General features: G+C 34.4%; 1 protein-coding gene across 3 annotated transcripts in view; it reads right to left on the reverse strand.

Annotated features, from left to right (window-relative positions):
• Positions 1 to 2665: 2665 nt before the first annotated feature.
• Positions 2666 to 24461, reverse strand: part of rassf5 (Ras association domain family member 5) — a 74153-nt gene continuing 52357 nt past the window's right edge. For all 3 annotated transcript variants that reach the window (XM_001920828.8, XM_009305997.5, XM_005172889.6), the window contains 4 exons: positions 6559 to 6669; positions 6195 to 6477; positions 5996 to 6111; positions 2666 to 4817 (listed from right to left, as the gene is read on the reverse strand). In XM_001920828.8, the coding sequence (XP_001920863.5) occupies positions 4665 to 4817; positions 5996 to 6111; positions 6195 to 6477; positions 6559 to 6669 (663 nt within the window). In that variant the 3' untranslated portion in view covers positions 2666 to 4664. The remainder of the gene's footprint in view (positions 4818 to 5995; positions 6112 to 6194; positions 6478 to 6558; positions 6670 to 24461) is intronic.

Below are 24461 nucleotides of genomic sequence, written 5' to 3' on the forward strand. Positions count from 1 at the left end.
TAATGGTACTTTTACTTATGATTTTTCAGTACTCTTTCCACCACGGATATACGATGTAATAAATTTGTATTTATATAAACAAGTCTTTTCATATTTCTTTATTGTAAACCTTTAAGAAATATTTTTAATACATTTAAACTGTGGTTATGATGACCATACAACAATTTAATTCAGCTAAAAGTTGTGCTTAAAAATGTGACTAAAATGCAGTGTTTAAACCTCATAATTGAATAGAAAATGAGGCGTATGACTGCAAAAGGATCCACTTTTTGAGCAAAAAGAACCCCGTCTTTTACCAGGCAGGCTACGGGCCTGTAATGTTAACCAAAATGATTAACAGTCCAAGTTAGCTGCCTCACTCATCACAATAAATAAAACCACTCATCATCATCATCACGAAAGGATAACCCTTTATTTCATTCTTCATATTTACAGCTTTATAGACATTTTAAACATTTGATACTCTGAAAAAAAAGATTGCCTGATAGTACTGATTTGTCCACATATTCAAGTTTTCACACTTTAAATTGAACCAAAAAAAATAAATTAAACAAACGCGCGCACACACACACACACACTTCATTATTTTAAACACTAGTCCCAAAAAAGTCCCACACAGACTCAATGGCTCTGACATTGAAAGCACCAGGCTACTGCCACTGAACGTGTGTGTTTATAGGGCCAGACATATAGAGCATATATATGTACAGTACACAGTCAAAAGAAGCTACACGGAGACTAAAGGCACTGGCAGCAGGAATAGAACATACGAGGCCCCTGCCGCTCGCTGAAGAGTGAATGTCTGCCCGTTTGAGAGCTAAACAGGCAGACTGATCCATATGGAGATTCAGGACTCTAAAGTGCCATATCTACAAACATACATGTTCCAGAAACTGCTTGCTTTTTTATTGAAATTCTGTGAAATTGTTTTATGGATCGGGACTTAAGGCAAGACACTGCAGGACAATAGACAAACAAAAAAGGTAACGGATTGATTACTTTAAGAATAGTCTACTTTTTTTGTATTACATAATTTTGAACAAGATGATTTATGTTTAAATATACAAACGAGACATTATTTCATTAAATTATTATATATATATATATATCATCACCTTTTATCACTCTGTAATTCATAAAATACTGTGAAGAGACAAAAGAAATCTTTATTTGAAGAATAACAGTTTTTATTTGAACAGACACAATTAGCATGAACAAATCCCTCTGTAAAAACCCTCAAAAATATCAATAAAACTGTTTGAATTTCTGAATTTTGGTGTAAGTGCTTCTGAAATGGAGATTCATAAAAGACTAATTTGGAGAAACCTTTAGCTGCAATATATATATCATTTAAATCTACAAACACAATTGATAAAGTGCGAGAAAAAAAACACAAAGGTGTATTTTGTGTGTTTTCTGTACATTACTCATAATAAAATACTCTATGAAAGGCCAAATAACCTAAAAAACATCATCAACAACAATAACAGGGTTCACCTGTAGTGTCTTGCCTTAAATGTGTTTGAAAGAGAGATGAGAAATGATTCATCAGTGCCTAAAACATCAAGCTGAGTTTTCAGTTATTCCAGATTACTGTGGAACAACACTTCAGTGCTTATTAATGATCTTCGTATGTAATTGAATTCCCTGTGTCACAGACACATTCAGTTCACATGCACCTCAGAGCTAAACAGAAGAATGCACATACAAAAATCCCTTTGAATGCATATTATGGATATGAAAAAAAATGGACCACTCAGTGGCCTGTGTTGGTGTGCAAATCCCCAGTCTATATTGGCATGGAGATATGAAAGCCCATTTCCACCACAAGTTATATGTTTATATAAATAAAGGTAATTGCAACTTTTCCCTCACAATTCCAAAATGTCAGAATTCTAGGCACATTTCACAAGTCTGAGTTTTTTATTTGCAATTTTGAGTTTAGATTTTGCAGTTCTGAGTTTATATCTCACTGAGTTTATACCCTGAAGTTTTGAGTTTATATCTCACAATTGTGAGGAAATTGAGTTTGAATCACAAGTTGTCCTGAAATCTTGTACTGTAAGATGCAAATTTGCATTCTGCAGTTTACAATTGCAAGAAAGTGCTAGAAATTCAGACAATAGTGTGATTAAAAAGTTGCAATTACAATTTTACTTTTGATTCCCCCAAAGCGGAAACAAGCAGTTACACTGAAAAAAAAGAAAAGAAAACTGTAAACTATTTATTTGAGCTGGATTGAAACAAATAAATTAAGTAGAACATTACTAAATTTAATTTTTTGTTTAATTTGAACACATAAAAACTGTTTACAACAATTTGCAGAATTTTTTTCAGTGGGGCGCTCAGTCCACCAAAGCTGTTTTTTCCAAGTTGAGCGTAACTTTTCAGTTGTTGTCAATGGAAAAGCCGCATTTGTGAAATGCTCAGAGTTGAAAAAGCTCTTACAGCTGAGCGTTTTTGGAAGAGCTCTGGCATTTTCAGCTGCACAATAACTCTTTAAGGGATACGTGTCATTGTAGCTCATAAAAATCTGCAATTCTGAGAAGTTCATTTATTCATTTATTTTCTTTTCGGCTTAGTCCCTTTATTAATCAGAGGTCGCCACAGCAGAATGAAGTTCACCATCTGAGAAGTTCAGATAGAAACTATTTACAGATTCACCTTTTTTTTTTTTTTTTACTTTTTACTTTGTGTCAGAAAACAACCCTCCAAAATAAATAAAGCGTTGTTAGAAGAGCTCTAGCATTTTCAGCTGCACAATAACGCTTCGATGGATACGGGTCAATTCTGCAATTCTGAGAAGTTAACAATTTACAAATTCACAATTTTTTGTTTTTTACTTTGTAAAAAAACAAGCTTCTGTATGATAATGTCTGCACTGCCTTGTAAAAGCTTTAAGTCATAGTCACAATATAGAGAACTTTCTGTTTTCCTTTGGTGTAACACAGACTGAAATCCTCAAGGTTTGTTTCAGCTGAGCTCATCCTAATCAGACATGACCTTGTGTATTACATGATAAAAGCTGAAGCGACTGAGAAAAGCTCACCGGATAAACACAACCACAATCCTCAAAAAGCAGAGATCCGCCTGAGAGACTGAGCTGATCGCTCAATGCCGAGGGTTTACACAAGTTTTCATGGGACACCTAAATGTGAGATGGGGCTTTTTTTTTTTAAAGAGTAGCTGTGTCCATGAAGGCTTTAGGCATTTTAAAATAGCTCTTTATATCCAGCAAGCACTTTTTCATTTTAAAAGATGTCTAATAGATGTCTAAACATAGTCATCTTAGCTAAAACAAGGCTAAGTTTGGGCTGTCTGTTAATATATATAAGACGTCTAAGAATAGGCCAAAACTAGACAAGTCATCAAATAGACATAAATGAATCAATACACTTATAAAGTCAGTTTATTTGACAACTAGTCTAGTTTTGGGTTATTCTTAGATGTCTTTTATCTATATGTCTATAATATCTATATCGATTTTTACTGACAGCCCAAGTTTATCCTTGTTGTAGCAAAGCTGTCTACATTTAGATGTCTATTAGACACAGAATTGTTTGCTGTGTAGATATGGTAAACGGATGTTGGGCCTTCTTTTTTAAAATTCTGGGTTGTTTTTCACAATTTTATGTTAACATCAAGTAATTCTAAGTAAATCTCAGATCATTTTGAGCTCATATCTCACAATTTTGAGTTAAACTAGAGATATAAAGCCTATAAACTTTCAATTGTGACAATAAAAGTAGAATTGTCAATATATAAACTCAAAATGATAAGAAATTAAATTAGAATCTTCATGAATTCATTCATAATTCTGATGGAAAAAGGTGGAGAAAATGATATCTTATAAAAAAAAAGGATTATATCAGAAAGGCTGCGAGTTATATCGTACATTTCTACGTTTATGTGTAAAATCTGGCCAAATAAAGGCCAGAATAGAATGATAGAAACTGTTTTGATCCTTTGAATGGAGATTGTGGGGTGAAATATTGAACAGTCTGGTGAAACATTATCAGCAATAGAGTACATTTATAGCTATATTAAGACAACCTCCAGTACAAATAGAATAATCCTTTTTGTTTGTAGAGTAGCATGTTATAATAATCAGTTATAAAGTTTGTAATTTGATATTTGGATAAGGTTATTTGTCCTCCGATATCTCACAGGCATCATATTTTCTATACAGTAAGTCTGTCCACTTCCTTTCTGGATCGGAAGTGCTGTTTTTTATTTTCCCAGCGCTCTTTCATTCAGATATTCCCTGATAGAGTACATGCAGTATAGACACAAGCTGAGAGACCCTAGGGAAAGTCATGCTTTAAGTAACACTTGCAGTAGCAGCAACAGCAGCAGCATATAATAAAAAGAAAACACAAATGGACGGAATTGAATGTAAAAACAACTAATGAAACCCAATGGAATATCAAAAAGCTTGACTACCAGAAACAAACGTCTGGGCTTTCAACAGTGTGCCATGTTTTCCAGGAGAGAAGGAATTCTTCTTTAGCTCCAACCTCCTCTTCTTAGTCTTGTTCACGTCTCCATCGCTTCCCCCGTCTTTGAGGGTTAAAGGTCACTGAGTCGTGCTGGAATAAGTCCTGAGTGGAGGTGTTGTGAGTTGGTCTGCTGGGCGTCTGTTGGCTCAGTTTGGTTGTCCTCCATTAGCCTGGTTTGCTCTCCACCTCACCCAGAGCCTGTAGGAGTTTCTCTCTGTAAGTGGAGTAGCGCTGCTCCACCTGCCGCATGCGTTCCTTCTCCTCCTTCTCCAGGATGATCAGGAAGTTCTGCAGCTCCGGTACTGAGAACGCATGCCACTGAAAGCACATTTAACATTAGTGAAGCTGAATGTAGGGAAAAAAATGAAGTTTGTGCTTTGCTAACCGATTTATATTTAATAGAAGCTATTCATTATTTTTTGTAGAATTTATATGTAATAAGCTAATGTATATAATAATGATCATAATAAACTAATATTAGAAATCAGAATATAATTATATACATGAATCATTAAAAAATGTCAATAGAAAAATTAAGCAGATTAAATAAACAACATTAAAATAATACTTGTATATTTACATGTTTATTTACGTATTTATTTATTTATTTTTCTTTGTAATATATAGATAAACAGAAAGACGGAAGGACGGACGGACGGACAGACAGATGGACAGACAGACAGACAGACAAACTATATGTATACTTAAAGGGGCTAATAAATTTGACCTTAAAATGGTGTTTAAAAAATAAAAACTGCTTTTAATCTACCCTAAATAAAACAAATAAGACTTTCTCCAGAAGACAAAACAATTTCCTTGCTCTATTAAACATAATTTGTAAAACATTTTTAAAAAGAACAAAATCAAAGGAGGGCTAATAATTCTGACTTCAACTGTATTTATTTATTTATTTATTTTGCTTTGTAAATATTTTATATATTTATGTGTTTATTTATGTATATATTTATTTATTTATTTTGGTCTGTAAAATTTTAGTGACAACAACGGATCAAAATAGGTGTGAGATAAAAGAAGATTTATTTTTTTGTTTACCTGTCTAACAATAACAATAAACACATATAATTGTTTTTAAAATACATATATATACATAGACACGATGGGTTTACTCATATATTTTCAAAGAGTATCAAGGATTTTCTCAAGTCAACTTATTCCTTTTTTAGTCAACTAAACAAAATGTGTAACTGATCACTTATTGCACACACACGTTTGTGTATTTTATAGCAATGTATTTACATATTTGTTTTTTACAATGATAGCTTCAACATTCAATGCATGAAAAGGTTTAAATATATTTCTGTAGTGTTTAAGTGGCAAAGGAAGAATCAGGTCACTGACAAAAGAACAAATATAAACAGTGGAATTATCAATTCTCACTCTTTAAAATACACATTACAAAGATTGTTTCATAATAACATTATGCATTACTAACGTTTATTAAAGTGTCTATATTTAGACAGAACAGAAAAGCTCACCTCCACCTCTCCAGTCTCATTTTCCTTGAGTACAAAACTCAGATTGTCTAGATCTGGACCGGCTAACAGTCTCAAGTAGAGCGGGCAGTCTGATAAGGGCAACTTCTGGAAAAGATCTGAAAAAACCAGCAAACAACACATTATTACCACATATGCTAAATGAAACGAAAGTGTGTTTCATCTTCATCTGAGCACTCACCCTGACTGTCCCGGCGGGTCAGGCGGCAGAGGGCAAACTTGCGTGGATTGTCCTGTACCATGAACTTCTTCAGCAGGCCCTGAATGACCTCTCTGACCGTGGTGGTGCTGCTGATGTGGAGCTGTTTGACGGCATCGGCGGGCAGGTAGAAGGACGTGCGGTTATCCGAATCATCAGATGAGGAACACGGACCTGGTAACTTCCCATCCACAAAAAGTACAGTCACAGGCCTGCGCAACCTCAAATGAACCTTGATGAAACCAGTGTATGTGCCGTCTGGGTTCTAGAGGATCACAAAAGCCACTTGAGTCAGAAAAATTCTCAAATTACAACACTTTGATGCTTTGTTGGCAAATATACTCACTAATTTCATCCCATTCTCCGTCACTTTGGAGTTGTAGTCGTCTATTTTTGCTTTAATCTCTTCTTCTGTGAGAGATATAGGCTTGTCTTCCTCTTCCTCTTTTGTGACATTCTGAAACCAAGATAAAAAAACGGTTAAAGAAACTGATAATACACATGCCCTGACACATTGCATTGCTATTGATGATATGTACTTTATATAATAGTCTATTAATGTTTGCTATAGTATTTTTGTGGCAATAATGAATGTATAATAAATACCTGAATTCAATTATATACATAAAATGAAAATATATGCACAAATCCCAACTTTAAACATTAACACAATTTTTTCATAACAATGGAGCAGGCTAAAAACAATACGCAAAACCAATGAATAGAGCAGAATGTCACTCAGACAAGAGGAGGATGGTACAGATGACTACTGCTGAGATTAGAAACACTTATACAAGATACGCTGTTATCTGCCTTCACAAGATGCCATTTTATGATGTATGGCTCTTACATTACAGATAAACTACAAGCTGCTGGATTTATGCTGAGAAACACCTGGGATGATGAGTGATTCTCCACACAATACTCTAAAGACTACTTTAAAATACTTTTAGTCTGTCATATATATGCTGATGTACTGTTAAATGTTGACTAAATTAACATTTTCATTTCGAATAATTCTCCTCATAATGATAAATGCAGGTGGAACAGCACATGTATCTGTCTATGCATACAGTGACTACATTTACATGGAAATCAGTAATCGAATTATTAATCAATAATCTGAGTAGGACTATAATATGATTAAGGCGTTTACATGAGATGCTTTTTGAATGTTCCTTTTATGATCCCGTTTTACATGTTACAGCACATAATTCGATTAATGCATTGTGTCACCACGCTATCTAGGTTTCCTTCTGAGTTTCATGTAATTTCAAGTGTTTCATTTGTAATTTGTTGACTTTAACTGCAGTTTGGCACTTTCACTTTCATTCAGGAACATTTCATTCATGTCCCTTATGACAAACGAGATTGTGGATGCGAGTATGAACAGCTGGAAGAGTGTAGTTTTAATGGAATTTGATACCGCATGCTGTATGGAGAAAAAAAACCTCTGCATTTCGCGATGCAGGTGTCTGTGGTCCTTCACTGACTCGGTAGGTGCAGAGAATAGTGCCAAACAACCGTGTGTGACTATCCTGTCACAAAATGCGGTGAAAATCCTACACGACGGTAATAGTTTGATTGCGGTGTTTACAAGTCTGTACTGCACTTTAATAATGAGACTTAAATTGGCATTTTCCACATTTCTTAATTCTGTTTCTGTTTAGTTCGATTATGAATATAATTAGATTAAATGAATTAAAAATCGCTGTTTACATGGTGGACTCTTAATCAGAGTATTGTTTAATCATATTAAAATCATATTATTGGTGTCCATGTAAACATACTAAGTGTGTCAAACAAATTTTCCAGCAATTTTCATGCAGGACAATAAGCCCCGACACACAGCAAAAATGGGTAAAGTGGTTCTTTGAAGATGAAAACTTTGAAATAATGAAATGGCAGACCAGATTCCCGATCTAAACCTGATTGAAAATCTTGGTGACAAAGTTAGGCTAAGCTAAGAAATGATTGTGGAAAAAAAGGGAACCAAAATCATTTGAGGAGTGTAAGAGACTAGTGATGTGCAGTCAGTGTGTGTTTGTGTGTTTGTGTGTTTGTTTGTGTGTGTGTGTGTGTGTGTGTGTGTGTGTGTGTGTGTGTGTGTGTGTGTGTGTGTGTGTGTGTGTGTGTGTGTGTGTGTGTGTGTGTGTGTGTGTGTGTGTGTTTAGAGGATGACAGTAACAGTTTTAATGTCTCTTGAGACGTCTTTAAACAAATTCATGAGTCTATGCAAAGACATTTTTGGCCTCTGAGGAACATACAGGTCCATAATGATTTATCAATAAACAAAAGGCAGAAACACCTTTCTTTTATATGTTCTCATGAATCAAATCCCCAAGGATGTGTGATTTTTTTGTATAATTTGAAAACAAATTGATTCAATGACTTTAATAGTGCGATTATGTGAAATATTGTGATTAATTTATATCATGAATGTCACAATACGTCACATTTTGCTCTATGCATGAAATAAATTTTACAAAAGTGATATTATAAATAGAGAAAGCACATTAAATGCAAACAAATGATCTACTTCAATGTTTCAGATATCTTATGTGGTAAAAATACAGTTGGGTGGAAAACATTCTATTGTATTTTAACCTAACACATATTTATTCAAAAATAAAACAGCATACCTATTTCTGACACGTACTTAATACACAAATAATGCCTTATACTACATTTTATTATATTTTAAGATCGTATAGCTGACAAATTGGGAAAGTCTAGTGGTTAAAAAGCTAGGGGTAAAGTATAAAGATTTAAAATGTCAGTGGATTTGTATTCTGGGCTTAAATATGCCTGATAATATTTTTGTAAATAAATTATTGCTATTTTTTGATGCTTGAAAAAACCTTTTCCATCTTTGACCAACAGGCACATAAACACATAAATGCAAAAGGATTATGTGACTGAGAAAATGCCTGAAAAATCAGGTTTGAATCAGGGAATTTGAACAGCATTTTGATCACATTCATGCAATAATAAAACTAATTTTCCCAAATATTATCTCAATACCACTGGCCCTCGGTAGCTCAGACCTTCTTAGAAAAAAAAGACAGAAATAAAGCAGAAAGAATGATGACAGGGCACATGATGCCAAATACTCCATCGTTTCCAGTGACAGAAAGCAAAGCGTGCTCACGGAGGGGGTTTTCTAGAGGGTTTGACATCCAGCGCAGTTGCTGAGCAAGCCTTAGCAACAAAGATTCAGTCCGAGGTATTTTTAGCTACTAGCTGCATCCCCCGTAATACACGCAAAATGAGTTTCTCCCTTCTCTTTCTGGGACGAAAGAATAAGAATGAAAAAAGCTCGATCATTTATTCATTGAGATCCCCGGGGCTCCGGCATGGCAGCTCTATGTCTCATTGAGCAGAAAGAGACACAAACATTAAGCCCGAGCAGAGCGGAAGAAGAATTTATCAGGGCGTTTAGCAAACAAATTAATTTCTGCCCGACCCACACACTACAACTGCCTGGCAAGGATAAGTTTAATGGGCGGAAAGCTATGAAATCTGCTCAAATGAGACAGAAGCAAGAAAAGAAGGCTTGTTTTGAAAGATGGAGGCTGCAGACAGGAAATGTGCAATGCTGCTGCACTTCTGCTGTTGCGTCTTGTGGTATTTGGTGACACCAAAAAATGGAAATGCAACAAATGAAGCTACAAAATCCTCACTGAGGGGTAAAACTGCTTTAAATGTCAGATTTTCATTTAGACAGTAGCACTGGAAGGTATATTAAATGGGATATATTAGGTAATGGATGGCATGCAAGATAATTAATGAACTGCAAATACATTCCTTTTTAGTGGAAAATGTACATAAATACTTGGCAGGATTATGGATTTACTGTGAAATTACCTTTTCTTTTTTTATTTAATGCTCTTAAACTTGTAAAAAACGAATACTGCATGTTTATACAGTGTAGTCAGGCTTAGGATGAACTAGATAATTAATTAGGTTTTGTGGAAAGAGTTGGGTTATGGGTGGCAGTGAAGTTAAAAGTGCCACTAGAAATTAATTAAATGAAAGTACCGACATAGCAATGTTACATTTTACAAAATACCCAATAAAGTAAAAGTAACAACAAGGGTTCAGGTTATGTTTATCAAACAAAATAATTATTAGTGTTGTAAGGATTTTGCAAATATATTTAAACTTTTTTAACAGACAGTAAGAATAGATAAAAAAAATAATAATATTGAAAAAAATAAAAAATGCTTACAATCAAGGCATTATTATAATTATTTTTAAAGCTAAATTACCTAAGGGATAATATATTATGAACATTTAAAACATTTAAAATGGTGGCTCAGTGGCTAGCACTGTCACCTCACAGCAAGAAGGTTGCTGGTTTGAACCTCGGCTGGTTTGCATGTTCTCCAAAAAAATGAATGAACGAACGAACGAATGAATGAAAGCATGATTTGACATTCTTATACTAAAAAGGATTCTTTCTCAAAAAAAAAAAAAAGGTCTTTAGAAAGCATTCAGAAAGATCTCATGGCCTGTGTAATAAACACTCATGCATTTTACATCCCACTTACTTCTGCAAATCTCTCTATACATATAGACTAGAGACAATGTGCAGTTGGGTGAGATACCCACAAACACATCTTTGTGATAGCTCAATGCAAAAAACAAAAATAAAAAATAAAACTGTAAATAATAGGTATTTGACCTTATTATAATTATTCAATTTCTTTAATTGTGACTTTACATTTAAATTTTTAAGCAACATTTTCAACAACAACTTTCAATGCAGTTCAATTGCAATGTCAGTTTGATCACATACTGGTCTGTCATGCATAACACATGCAGACACATAGTTTGACATTTGTCAAAAGCAAAAATCATTTTTAATGTAATGGAAAAACTTCTGTTTTCAGGTCACTGCTGTCATGTGAACACAGCCTAAATGTAAAAAAAAATATGTGTACTGTAATATCTCTGCTGGTCTTTGGAGGCACAAATAGTGAACATTTTGTACCAGTTTTAGTCAATAAACCAAAAAAATAAATAAACATATTTACATTTAAAAACTGTCATTCACCAGCTTTAGGCATATTTAGTTTCTGGGTGATTCTAGAATTGCAGGTACATTTTGCATTTTCTTCATAAACCTATGATTTAAAAAAAAACTTTAAATGAAACAGATTTGCATAATAGCACAAATAATATTAAGTAATCTTTAAAAAAATAATGTTTGTATGTGTACTTAGCAACATTATGTCTTTAAAAATATTCATTTAAAGACTCCCACCATTTTTGTCTTTCTCCACCTCCTGAATCATGAATTAAGTCAAGTTTTTATTCTTTTTTTGTGTTATTAGAGGTAAATAAAGTTCAAAGTTACCAATCTAAGTTTCATAGACATTTCATGATCTTTTATTTTTTATTATTTCTTCAATTATATTCTGTATTACTAATAATTTCAGTTACATTGGTTATAAAAAAGAACATAACATAGAACAATATTTAAAGCACTGACTGATAGTGACTTTCTCCAAGTGATGTCACTTTGTTTGGCGGAAACCCTGAAAGGCATTGAGGCAAGTAATTATTCTTCTCTAAATAATCTGTGCAGAATGTTTCAGATACACCATTAGTAGATTCATTATTTGTACTATGTTCCTTATCACTTTTAAATGATTTTGCATTACTTTACATTAATAATGAATTCAGTTTACTGTACATTATACATTTGTTACATCATTTCAGTTCAAGGAAAATAAATGGAATCTGCAATTCTGGAACAAATTGAATAATAATAATAATACTTTAATTAATATTATATATGTTTACAGTATATATGAAATGTATGGATTGAGATGTAGGATTTATTTTATATATATATATATATATATATATATATATATATATATATATATATATATATATATATATATATATATATATATATATATATATATATATATATATATATAATAAATCCTACATCTGTGTTTCTTTTGAGGTCAAATGTTATATTTTTATAAGTGATTAGTATATTACAACAAATCTTTTAGAGTGTATCTTGAGATCTGACTGTCAGTGTTGACAAGACACAAAGTGGATTTCTGTGGCATCCTCATTCCTCTCCCACTAACTTCAATCCCTTGGTGCACACTGCAAAAATCTCTCAGGAATTCCTGTATTTGTGACTAGAGGACTGTGGACTGTGGACTGCTAAATTTATCTTCACCCTCCCTTTACTCAAATCCAAAGCAGAGAAAGTGGCCTTTTGGAACAATGGGGAGAAACAATGGAGAGCGGTTTGAATGTTCACTGCTCTTCTGATGCTCTCATTCAGGTATATTGAGTGTGTTTGAGTGTACAAGCATTTACAGCCCTGTTTACACCTTGCATTAACATGTGTTTAGTCTATGTCTAGATCTCAAGTGGACGACTAGTGCAGGTGTGAAGGGAATAATGCATATCCGCTACTGTATAAAACAACACATTTTTATCAATCATGATTTACGTGAAAAAGCACAGACACATGACTATTGCATGATAGACTGTCACTTAGAAAGTATGATATCAGGCTTATAAATAATTTGTCAAAATGTAATATTCATTCATTCATTCATTCGTTTTTCTTCAGCTTAGTCTCTGATTTATTAGAGATCACCACAGCGGAATGAACTGCCAGCTGTACCGTCACGTGTTTTACACAGCGGATGCCCTTTCACCCAGTTTCTGGGAAGCAAAATTTAATATTTATAGTGAAAAATACTAAACAATCTAGGCATGGGATGATAACCGGTTTCAAGGTTTACTGTGGTTTGGAAAAGTCAAGGTTTTTATTTGCTGATATACTGCCATTTCTACAGTATATGTACGTTTTGTTTTGTGTTTTTTGCTATGACTCTTTTATTTAGTTTTTTTTAGGGCAACTGTAACTCTCTACATCAAAATCTACTGGTCAGAGTCAGGAAACATCTAAAAAACTATAGATCTGAACAGTTCAGTGGATTACATTATAATAATATACTAAATATAAAGATGCCTCTTCAAGTTGTAAAGAAATCTGTATTTTTTAAACTAATGAAGATTGCAGAAATCAATGATTGAATTGTATTATTTAGCCTGGCATGTTTACTGCTCCAGAATATTTCAAATGTTTCTTAAAATGAAATATATTGTGTTCAATGGGGGGGAAAGTTGTTTTATTTTACCCAGACATTTGAAAAGAACATATTTTAGAGCAGTAATCAAAATTCATTGAAATCATGAAATTTTTATTCAAAGTTATCATGACATCATAATCTTATACAGGCTCATGCCTAAAACATCTCATTCTTTCATTCATTCTCTTGTCGGCTTAGCCCCTTTATTAATCCAGGGTCGCCACAGCGGAATGAACCGCCAACTTATTCAGCAAGTTTTTGTGCAGCGGATGCCCTTCCAGCTGCAACCCAAATCTAGGAAACATCCACACACACACGCACACACACACAAACACACACACACACACACTACGCACAATTTAGCCTACCCAATTCAACTGCAGTACCGCATGTCTTTGGACTGAGGGGGAAACCGGAGCACCCAGAGGAAACACACACGAAGGCAGGGAGAACATGCAAACTCCACACAGAAACGCCAAATGAGCCGAGGTTCGAACCAGCAACCCAGCGACCTTCTTGCTGTGAGGCGACAGCACTACCTACTGCACCATTTAATGCTAAGTATTTTTTTAAAAGACAAATTTTGTAGTTTTCCTACAAAGGAACTGCTGAAATTTTAATCTGGTTTGTATAACATATGGAATATAAAGTTTACTTAGCTGTTATAATTTTTGTTATTTTAATAATTGTTAAATTGACAACATAAATTGCTCTCATACTGTTTAACTACTGCCAAGAAGCTACTGCTGCTGTTTTGGGGGGGGAAAGGGGAATGATCCTACATGTAAACTGTGGCTTGGAGAAGTTGCCTCTATGTTACATTTGAAGCGAATTAGATACTATTTGAAAAATAAAAAGTGTTGAAAGAAAACTTGAATAATTTGACAAAACTTGGCATCCTTTTATCTGTTACCTTGAAAAAACCCAATCATAATAATGCTTAGTTTCTGTGATGTTCTAATATGCTGTCATCATACTCTGTGGTACAAACAGGTCTGTGAAACAAGTTTGCTTGTTTTTTTTTTTTAATTATGATTTTTTATTTACTTTGCCTATATATGTGGACAAAATATGCAAACAGAGAACTATCTAACTATCTAACTAACTGTCTTCAATAAAACTTATTTGACAAAAAAAGTGTTAAATTATTCCATTTGGTGTCATTGTGAGTTTATGTAAATTGTCATGTTTTATGTTTAATTAAATTTTTATATTTACACATACTTTTTTAAAGTTTCAAAATACTGCTAAAATAAAAAAAAAACTGTGAATTAAAAAAATCTTCAGTATCATCTAACATCTATTTGGGGTTCTTTTAAAATTTTATCAGTTCTGAAAATATTGACTTGGGGCCATTATCTTAATTAAAAGCAAATAACACCAACCCTATTCTGCATACCAACCTCATTCTCAAGCATTGGACATGTTACTAAAGTGCTTTGACAGGAAAAATGTAGACTTTTCCTTCTGAAATTTATTTAAAATTATATATTTTTTTCAAATACAATCCTGTGTTCAGCATAATTTTACAGCTATCTGGGCAGATTATATTAGATTTATTAGATTGGAATAACAGATAAAAAAGCCCATGTATACACCACCCACAGAGTGTCCTTTAAAAGAAATCTGGACAAAGTGGACAAAAGAAATGAATTAATACACCAGGTATAATCATAAATAAAAAGTGCAAACAGCCTGCATGACATTCGAGAGCAATCCAAACTCCATCTCCCATCATCACCTTTCCATTCCGAGTATATAAATGTCGTTTTCATGAAAGAGGGAAGAATCCTCACTGTTACACTCAGAGTGGAGAGGAGAGTATAAGTGATTTCTGCTGGAAAAAGTGTGTAGAGTATGTGACAGCGAGCTCTCATGAGCGTAGGAGTTGTAATTGAAATAAAGGACATCATGTGTGTCTATGTGTGTGTGTGTGTATAGTGGGAAGCTGAAGTGTGGATCTCTCCTGTCGATTAACTCTGCTTACTGTATCTGCTGAAATTCAGAGAGAGACGCACATTCAAAAAAAAAAGAGAGGAAAAACCCTAATTAGAGTAGTTTGCCTGAAAAAAAACTCCACTTTGCGGTTTAGGCGTTTATAAAAATGCCTGTTTTAAAATAGAATGCATGTGATAATGTTCTTAAGCGGAGGACTTCTTCTTTCCTCCAGGTTTGAGAAAGAAAAATCACCTGAAGTGAGAAAGCTGTGAATCACATTTTGTCAGATTTTATCAGCGAGCGAGCAGAGGCGACTTCAAACGCGACCCGGATATCCTGTGACTGCAGGAAAAACAAACTGTGGCAGACACTCATTTTTCTAGAACACTCCTTGCGGTGAACCAAAGATGTCTGACATATGATTATTTTGGCAGCACTTTATTTTAGAGTCTAGTATTGCATTGATACTATGCTTATTATAAAAACAGCAACTGAGCAGTAAATATGTACTTTTACTTTTTATAAAGAATAGGGAGCCTATATTTTTTACTTTTTTTAATTGTGACATTACCGACTCAGGCTCTTTCTGATTATGTAACCCTATATAATTTTACTGAGAGATCAAAAAATTAAAAAAGCACCAACTGACCCGCCAGCCCCCTTCCCTAAACGCAACTGCAGTGTTTTAAAAAGTAATCCAGAAAAAGAAAAGCCCCCCGATTTTTACCACATTTTCAGATTTACCACATTTCTCACTCTGTTATTAACTTGTTTATTTTATTTTGTAGCTTTTGTTTTTTTCTGCTCTGTGCCCCAAGTCAGCTGACGTATATTTTGAGCTACCGGACAAACTAGTAATGTAAGCGGTCATCTGAAATGTGAGAAAAGAAACAGTGCCATACCACTCCGTAGTGTTTGTTTTTGAAGATGAAATGCAGCCATATGTGGCTCTGACTACATAATTTACATTCTCCAAAAGCGTATCTAGGTTACATTTTCAGAATGAGCCTATGTTGGACATAACATTCAAAAGATTTCTTATTATTTTCAACTAAATCTGAACAATATTAATGCGTTTTTGTTTGTTCAATTGCTTATGTGCAATATGTGCAACTGAGGATTGTTTAGCAATGTTGTCATCTGTCAAAACAGTTTTCAAAATGCAACGGAAAAACTTGTAAACAGCCAAAACAAATAATTTTTTTAATTTCTGTGTCTCTACTGGCAGAAAATATTGTCAGTTTCCATACCAATAAATAAAGAGAGTCACCAAAATTACATAAAATATTCTCATACTTCAGCTTTATGGACATTTATATATAAATAAATCCTATATTTCATTACAACAATAAATGTCTGGTAAAATAGTATTTTGGTAGCACATTTAGAGCCTAGTTCTGCATGTAGATACTATATATGCTCATTATGTTATTAAAAAAATGGGCGAGGCAGTGGCGCAGTAGGTAGTCTGTCGCCTCACAGCAAGAAGGTTGCTGGTTCGAACCTCGGCTCAGTTGGCATTTCTATGAGGAGTTTGCACTTTCTCCCTGTGTTCGCGTGGGTTTCTTCCGGGTGCTCCGGTTTCCCTCACAGTCCAAAGACATGCTGCAGGTGAATTGGGTAGGCTAAATTGTCCGTAGTGAATGAGTGTATGAGGGTGACAGGCAAAGACGACAGGCCGGTAGGAATGTGTAAAAAAGTCGTTATCATATGGACAAGTCTAAAAGGCTTGTTCCAAAAGAGCCGACCCCGCAACCCCACGGGACTAAGGCCAAAGAAGAAGAAGAAGAGATGTTATTAAAAACAATAACTGATAGAATAACCAGTAGAAATACTCTGAACCTAACCTTGTTTTACCCAGTACTTTCTTGCATAAATGCACCTACAGTAATACAAAAGAAAGTACACTATGCATGATTCTATATGTAAATGTTTTTTAAACAGATGAAAACCTACCCAACAGGTCTGAGGTCACAAGAGGCACATTTGAACAATATGCCCTTCCTCTATTGAAGAATGACTTTCATTGTTAAATGTTATAAGTCGTTCTTTAAAGAAAAAAATGAGAGTTAAACAAATGGAGGAAAGAAAATAACGAACAGTACAAGTGCAGGGTGTTACCATGAACATAACAAAGGTGCCTTAGGGCCTGACCTGTGCAAATATAAGCTCACAGAGCTGACACGACACCAGAGAAAAGGGCACGGCTGCCAATAACATCAGACAGTCATCACACAGTCATCGCTGTATGTCATGCAGGTGTTCTTATGCCAAAACACTGCTTTTCATGCACCTGTCTTTTCTATGAGATTTTGAGCTGTTTGTTTTTTTATCACAATTTGTGCATAATTTTAAGGATGATTTCTCAAACTTGAGTTTTCTTTCTTGATTAAGCCGTAAATCTCCATTCTGTAGCACTTCTAGTCAAATCTATACTCTGAAAGTTTGTATAGAGAGACCTGTGCATACATAATTTGCCTGATTATATATTTTATTCTACAAGGAATTGTTATAATATAAAATGTTATTATAATGTAATAACACATCTCTTAATACGACAAAAACATTTAATTTAAAACATGACTTTATTTAATGTTTTTTTTTCTTGTAGAAATGTATGCAAATTAGTGCATACTAAATTAGCAATGCCTAATTTGCATATTTAAACATTACATTTTATAAACATGTAACTAAATATTAATATCTATTTTTATTTATTTACCTTGTTTACCTGCAGTGTCAGTTCACCTAAAATTCTGTCATCATTTACTCACCCTTTACTTCTAAACCTGCTTGACTCCATTTCTTCTGTTAATCACAATAGAGAATATTTTTAACGAAGCTGAAAACCTGTAACCGGTGACTTCCTTAGTAGGAAAAACACATACTCTGGAAGTCAATGGTTGCAGGATTCAGCTTTGGAACAAGTAAAGAGTCAGTAAATAATAAATTTGTTGGTGTACTATCTCTTTAAGGACAGCATACGACTCCTCAGACTGAACTCAATGCTCTTAGTGTCAGTTTCAAGCAGTGTGCAAGTCATCTCCATCTGTAGCCACTGAACAGCCTCAAAACCTGCTTCTAAGAGACGCGGCATGCGCTGGTTATCAGCGTGAGAACTGTACTAACATGAAATACAGGAAGTGAGAGCAGCAAGTGTTCGCCAACATCAATTCTAGGGAAGCCTATGGTTTTCAGAGGAAATCTCTCTTTACTCGGTGTGTGTGAGTGACTGCTAATGCATTGCTAATGTACTTTGCTAATGCACTGGCTTGAGTTGCAGTAATGCCTGCTATGGCTGGTCAGACACAGGTGAGCAAATGGGAGTCTATATATAGAGAGATTAAGAGTCCCCCAGTTCACTGTTGCATACATGATTTTTCACTTTTGTGTTTTGACTTAATTATTCATGCTTGTTGTTGTCTTACTTTCTGTATTAAAAAAAAAAAATATATATATATAAAAAAAAAAAAAAAAAATATATATATATATATATATATATATATATATATATATATATATATATATATATATATATATATATATATATATATATATATATATATATATATATATTCAATTCAGATGCAAAAACCTCTAGGTGCCACCGGAAATATTCCTCAAAGATTAGCATTTTTATTAGCCTCATGTTTATGTCCAGTTATCTCACTTTAAACAGCAATGAAAATAACCTATTCTTTGCACTATGAGTAACATTACTGAAACTAATGCTAATTTTACATGCAAATTTCAGACAGCATTTATAGATATGCAATAGTTAATTAAGCATTGCTTTTAAATGTTCATTTAGTTTTTAATAGTGTTTACATTTGTTTTTAGAATATATATATATATATATATATATATATATATATATATATATATATATATATATATATATATTATTAAAACACAGTATATAAATAAAATTGCATTCAGACAGATTTGAGAGATGAACTAAATGATGATGGATTAAGACAGACAGACAGAAACATACAGACAGAATGAATTATAGATCGAACAATGGATAAATCGAATCGATAGAGCAATAGATATATCGAACGATAGAACAGTAGACAGATCGAATGATAGAACGATAGATCAAACGATAGAATGATAAAATGATAGATAGATCAAACGATAGGACGTTAGATCGAACGAAAGTATGGATGGATAGATGGAATGATAGGATGGATGGATAGGTCGAACTATAGGTTGTATGGATAGATAGGATCAAATGATACGATCGATAAATGGATTGATCGAACGATAGGATTGATGGATGGAAAGATCAAACAATTGGATGTATGGATGGATGGATGGATGGATGGATGGATGGATTAGATAGATAGAACGAAAGGATATATGGATGGATTGATCGAACAAATGAAGGGATGGATGGATGGATAGATACAGTAGATCAAATGATAGGATGATGGATGGATAGATTGAATAATAGGATGCTTGGATGGATAGTTTGAACGATAGGATGGATGGATAGTTCGAACGATAAAATAAATGGATGGATCGAACAATTGGATGAATGGATGGATGGATGAATAGATTGAACGATAGGATGGATGGATGGATCGAACGATAGGACAGATGAAAAGATGGATAGATGGATGGATGATTAAATTGAACGATAGGATGAATTAATGGATAAATCAAACAACATGATGGATGTATGTATGGATGGATGGATGGATAGATAGATTGAATGATAGGATGGATGGATGGACAGATTGAACGATAGGATGGATGGATGGACAGATTGAATGATAGGATGGATGGATGGATGGATAGATAGATTGAACGATAGGATGGATGGATGGATGGATGGATGGATGGATGGATGGATGGATGGATGGATGGATGGATGGATGGATGGACCGATTAAATGATAGGATGGATGGATAGATTGAACTATAAGATGGATGGATGAATGGATGGATGGACGGATGAATAGATGGATAGATGGATGGATGGATGGATGGATGGATGGATGGATGGATGGAACGATAGGATAGATGAATGTATGGATGGATGGATGGATCAAATGATAGGATGGATGTATGGATGGATGGATGAATAGATAGATTGAACGATAGCATAGATGGATGGACAGATGAATGGATAGAATGATATAGATAGAAAGATAGAACAATAAATAGAATGAAAGATAAAACAACAGACAGACAGACAGACAGACAGACAGACAGACAGACAGACAGACAGACAGACAGACAGACAGACAGACAGACAGACAGACAGACAGATAGATAGATAGATAGATAGATAGATAGATAGATAGATAGATAGATAGATAGATAGATAGATAGATAGATAGATAGATTTGTTCATTTCAAGCATTCCTTATGTATGTTTGATATATTACAGCAGTACAGTACAAATACTGATCCAAGCCCTTGTAAATAGATGTGAGACTTCATATCTCAGCATGCTTTCAAAGATTTATCTGCTCTGAATTGATTTTGCTCATGTGTTTCTCTCTGTCGCAGTGAAGGAATGAATCCTGATGCTCTGCTTCCTCCCACACGCCTCTCTTTCTCTCTCTCCCTCTCTCTTTCTCTCATTACTGGGTCAAGTGTGCAGTAGGAGATCAGTCCTCCTCACTGCAGCTCTGCACACATGCAATACACTACAATAAACAGCACATCAGCAGAACAAGCACTATGCCTTCAGTCATTCCAGTGCCTTTCATAAAAATGCTCTCCATTATCTGGGAATTACGCTTGGGTCTGTTTTGCTTTTATGCATCGTGGAATACCTATAGCAAGTTAACATGGTGATTTGTTTGTGCAATCAGCATCTACAGTATGTGACCTTAAACAGCCATTCGTATTAGCAGCTATCATAATGGTTCAGCCGAAAATGTACATTTACTTATCAACGGCTCACCCTAAAGTGAGTCTCTGTTTTCTGTTGAACACACAAATGAATATATTTTAATTACATACATTGGTAGCCACTGACATTAACTGCAGAAAAAAAGATTGAAGGAGACCAGTTTTCAATCCTTTTCAAAATATCTTTTCTTTGTGTTTAAATGATGAAAGAAACTTAAAAAAGAACAATTTGTTTGGAACAAATGGAGGCACAGGTGATTTTTTGGTGAATCGTCCCTTTAAGAAGTTTCTGTTGTAGACATTTTCAGGAAAGGCACCACATCTGTAACATCTACCATATTGGAGACAAAATAAGCTCTCATCATAGATACAGCAAAACCCTGAGCAAACGGCTGATGTTTGCATGACTTTGCCTAATCAAATGTTGACGTCCCCATGGCTGCCCTTGAAGAGGAAGCTATTTCATTCTTGTTCCCTTCCTTAATGGCTGTCAGTTCAGTCTAAAATCAACAAAAAATGAGATTGAAGAAATAGTCCAGCCAAAACTGAACATTTTCTCACCGTTTACTCCCTCTCAAGTGCTTCCATTTTCTTTTTCCCATGGAACACACATCTTTATGATATTACTGAAGAATGCTGCAGTCACTGAATTGCCTTGTGTTTAATTTTATGAAAGACACTCAAATAGGTCTTTAACAAGTACAGTATGAATAAATAATTGACTTCTTTTTTGGGTGAACTGCTGCTTTAAACCAATTTAAGATGTGTATAAAGAAGGTTTCAATGTTGTTTTGGAAGCTTCTGGAATAATTAATGAACGCAAAAGCAGTAGCATTTATCAAGTCACTATTACTCAAAGAGCCTGCTTTAAAAGCCTTTGTTTAACTTGGCAATGTAAAGAGGAAATGTATTATTGATCCATAAAGCAATATTAATCCCATAACTTGCAAAAAGAATGTGCACACTGAAGTGAGAACGCAAGCTAATCTTCCATTTTTCCATCCCTGGGGTTCTTCTGAGAGGGCTTTTAGAGATGCTAAGAAGAATTTGTACAAGTTAACTTCACCTTCACTCTCTGTCTGTTCAAGCAGTGCTTATTTTGTGTTCAGCAGAAGCAAAACAATGTACAAATACTTTAATAATCCAAAATAATTACTAAATGAGATCTTATCACAGACAAGTAAACATAAATCTAACGTCCGTCAGCCAATAGCTGAAATTATAAGTAACGCCCTGCACCTAGCGACACGATACACAAACAATCAACAGCCCTGCTGGTAACACTAGGGTAGACCTGCAGGAACCTTTTTGTCAGGCTTTTTGTCAGGCTGAACTGCTTAGAAGAACAAACATGCAACAAACTATTAAGCCAAACTATCAATCTACAGCATTTAAAACACAGCTTACTTCATCATTTGTTTGAGGCTAGTAAGATTTTATTGGTCACAATTTAAGGTAAGATTCTCACTATATATATTAATAAATCATTTATGACTTTTGCCTGAATAAAATAAATCTGCTGCTTATTAATAGTTACCAATGTAGCAGTAATGTTTGTATTGGGTAGGATTATGAATGTAGAATAAGATCCTGCAGAATATGTGCTTTATAAGGCCTGATAAACAGCCAATCTCTTAATAATAATCCAGTAATAAGCCCAACACAGGCTCATACTGAAAATGTACCTCTATATATATTTCTGGACAGCGCGAAATACGTCTGAAGAGGAATGTTGTTTTTTTTTGCTGTTTTTGTTTTCACAAATCCACCAGAGGTTGCTGTGTACACTTCTCTCAAAATTTTCTCGCGAGTGTCATTTGAGCCTGCTATTCTCACGTAAATCCACCAGAGGCCGCTGTCGACTGTTTGACTAACTGACTGACCAATCGACTGACCCACCCTCCTCCTTCCCTAAACCCAAGAAAAAAATGATTTTTATCAAGTTTGCAGATTATACCACATTCCCATTCTTTTGTGTACTTGTTTATTTTATTTTTTGACTTCTGTTTATGTCCTACCCGCTTTCTGGAACCGTTCTTCACCGGATTCGAACCTCGTAGTTGTGATCAACTCCTCTCTGCGTCTCAAGTTCGCCAACATACATGTCGAGCTAACTGGCCAAACAGAATGGCCAAACGAAATGGCACCGAAAAGGAAGGGCGTCATACCGCCCCGTATCGTTTATTTTAAAAACGAAATGTAGCCATACATACTTCTGGCTACATAATTTGCGATCTCCAGAAATGTATATAGGGCTACGTTTCTAGAATGAGCCTATGCTGCAACCAGCTAATAGTGGAAAGTGAGAATTGGTCCTAAAGTACTAAAGTAAGCAAAACTAAATTTTATTTATTATAAATTAAAAATAATAATAATTATTTGCTGCATTTCAATTACCAAGAATGGGCTGACTTGCACAAAAATAACATTTAGAATGTTACAAAAATTAATTCATGTTTTTCTTTTGTTCTTTTAAACTTTGTTTCCACAAAATAATCCTGAAAAATGTCTATTTTTTTACCCCCGAAGGGTCATGTGAAACTGAAAACTAAAGTAATTACTTCTGAAACTTTAACCTTGCATGTCAGAAATAATTAAAATAACAGTTTTATAAAATTGCAATACTATCTCACAATCTCCTTTTTTTTTATCCAACACCTGCACATGTCAAGACACTTCATTCAAAAACATTACGAAGTCTTACCAACCTCAAACTTTTGTACAGTATTCCCCAATATAAAACACCCCAAACCAAATGATTTGAACCGTGCCCACTGAATGTCCTCAAATTGACAGCTCACGTTGTGTCCAGACATAGATGAGAACAGGATGAATAATTCACATCCTGAGAAGCTCTTTCCAAACCTGATACTGCAGAAAGTGATGTAAGGCTGGTCAGCCCAGATACAGGAGTGTTTGAGGACATGTAGTATTCTTTCCACTTCTGTGCTTTTCAGAATACAACTTTAATCTATACTCTGACCAACTTTTTTTTTTTTTTTTTTTTTTTTTTTTACAGTCAGCAACTATGTCACTATGAGATATATAGAGGCCTAAAGGAACAGGAAGTCAGTGTAAAAGCTATGAGGTCTTGTAAAATAACACATTCTCTGATTCAGGGAAGGACGGGCCTTTCTGGCACAATCAGCAGCCATTTCCTTCCCCTCACAGCATTAAAAAGCTCTGAGAGTGTGAGAGCGCACTTTATGTATGTACCCTGCCATGCTTAAAAGAGTCTATGCTGAAGGTCGAGATGTGCAGCTTATGAGCTAAAGTAAAAGCAATTTGCATTAAGGTTTTTG

Source organism: Danio rerio, chromosome 11, assembly GCF_049306965.1.
Source record: "Danio rerio strain Tuebingen ecotype United States chromosome 11, GRCz12tu, whole genome shotgun sequence".
Taxonomy (NCBI): Eukaryota; Metazoa; Chordata; class Actinopteri; order Cypriniformes; family Danionidae; genus Danio; species Danio rerio.